The sequence below is a fragment of the Batrachochytrium dendrobatidis genome (assembly GCF_000203795.2).
Source record: "Batrachochytrium dendrobatidis JAM81 unplaced genomic scaffold BATDEscaffold_24, whole genome shotgun sequence".
NCBI classification, from domain to species: Eukaryota; Fungi; Chytridiomycota; class Chytridiomycetes; order Rhizophydiales; genus Batrachochytrium; species Batrachochytrium dendrobatidis.
In genome coordinates, this window is record NW_006281121.1 from 22,191 (window position 1) to 24,027 (window position 1,837).

The 1,837-nt window shown below is 37.3% G+C and overlaps 1 protein-coding gene across 1 annotated transcript; it reads left to right on the forward strand.

The window, feature by feature from the left end:
- Positions 1-999: 999 nt before the first annotated feature.
- On the forward strand, positions 1,000-1,815 carry BATDEDRAFT_92933 (uncharacterized protein; the record flags this gene model as incomplete). The annotated part of the gene is made up of 1 exon (XM_006683104.1): positions 1,000-1,815. The coding sequence occupies one exon, from the start codon at positions 1,000-1,002 to the stop codon at positions 1,813-1,815; it is 816 nt and encodes a 271-aa protein (XP_006683167.1).
- Positions 1,816-1,837: the final 22 nt, after the last annotated feature.

Below are 1,837 nucleotides of genomic sequence, written 5' to 3' on the forward strand. Positions count from 1 at the left end.
TGATGCAGCATATTGCAGACAAACAGTTCATTTGTATCTGGTTGCCTGATACTTTTTACATTGTATTGTGTGGGTCTGTACTGACGAGTCTTGATGTAGCAACAAACAGTCAGTTGTTGTTGACATTCCAAACGAATCTGGTCTGGATTCCGTTTTTCTTTGGAGATAATGAGATGTCAAACAACTTGTCAATGTCAGCCTTGCAGTGTTGAATGACAGTATTGATTGACAGCAATTTGAATCGGTTCCGTATTTCCATCCAGATACTGTGATATTGGCAAGAAGGATCTTGCAGAGTTGTTGGTTGTTGATGAGCAAGTTGGATATAAAGTTGTTTTCAATCAATCTGTTGACAATCATGATAGCATACTTTGATTTGTATGTACGCAATACTGCTGTCATCTTGTGTATGGTGTTTCCTATTCCTACAAACGCACTCTATTTCCAGCTGTTTTTTGCAGACATTTGATATTGTGTAACAATGAGGGTGTAAAATGTAGTACAGAAATAGACGACTAAATTACATTTATTCCAACAGATTTAGCACTCTTGTTCAAGTAAACCGGTATCATCCGATGCTCATTATACACTACTTGTACGTTGAATCATGCCAGTCACTTGCTATTTTAACAAGCATGGAATATCACAACACATATTGATGACCAACTAATAGCCGAGTGTCAACTTATTCCAGTTTTGGTTTATACTCATTTCTCAACCCTAACCCTTTTCAGAGTGAAGCTTTATAATCAACCATATGATATTTGAATGTATGGTCAGATAGCAGCTCAGCCAAGGTTGCGGATATCATATAAAGGGAGACTCTTCAAAGTTTGGCATTGACAACAAATCACCATTCAACCCTGACAACAACACTAACCCTTAAAACGGCTACCCAAAAACATGCTTTTAATATTATCCACTCAATAACCGACATAAATACAATCCAAAACTTGACCTGTTGAATGACATTGCAACTTGCTCAACCAAACCAGTAGAATGAAACTCGCAGTTGCTGTATTGTCATCAATCCTGCTTGCTTGCTCGGTTACTATTGCCAATCCAGTTGATCCCAGTGCAACTACAAGCACCGAGTCTATCACCTCGCCAACTCATAATCCAAACGGTATAGGCTTAGATAATCTTGATCCAATTCCAAACATCATCAAGGATTTGCTCAAGGAGTACATAGAGCTAGAACATGGTCGTGATGAACAAGAAAAACTATATGGCTCGTTAAAACCTCAATATGACCATCAACATAAACTGGTAAAGCGCTTGAAAAAAAAGATTCAAGTTTTGGGATATATATCTCAAACAAGCGGTGACGGTCCAGAATATAATGGTGAAATTCGGAAGAATAAGCTTGATTTTGAAATCCAAAAATCCAAACTTGCCAATCTTAAAAAAAGTCTTCAAGGCTGCGAGTCCAAGTATAGTTATCTTACAGTTAAAGTAGAGCAAATCAATGTAGAGCTTGTGGATCTCATTTTTGGAGAATCTTGGAATCCTAAATTATTTGGTCGCAAACTTTATGATATCAACTCAAATCCTTTCATTAGAAGCTACCTTGAAAAACAATCATTAAAATACAACAAGAGTCTTGGTCGAAAACCTAGTGATCAGCAACAGCGCAGAAAACCTAGTGATCAACAAAGTCAAGATTCACAACCATCACCGGATACACCATCTGGATCTGGATCTGGATACTTTGAACAAAGAGTTCCTTCCAATAAACGGAAAGGTTTTTCCAAGTTTATGAATGGATTGAAATCACTCTTTCAGCGATCCAAAAATGACGATTCATCCAATTGATTGAATGCTAATCTGGACTGAT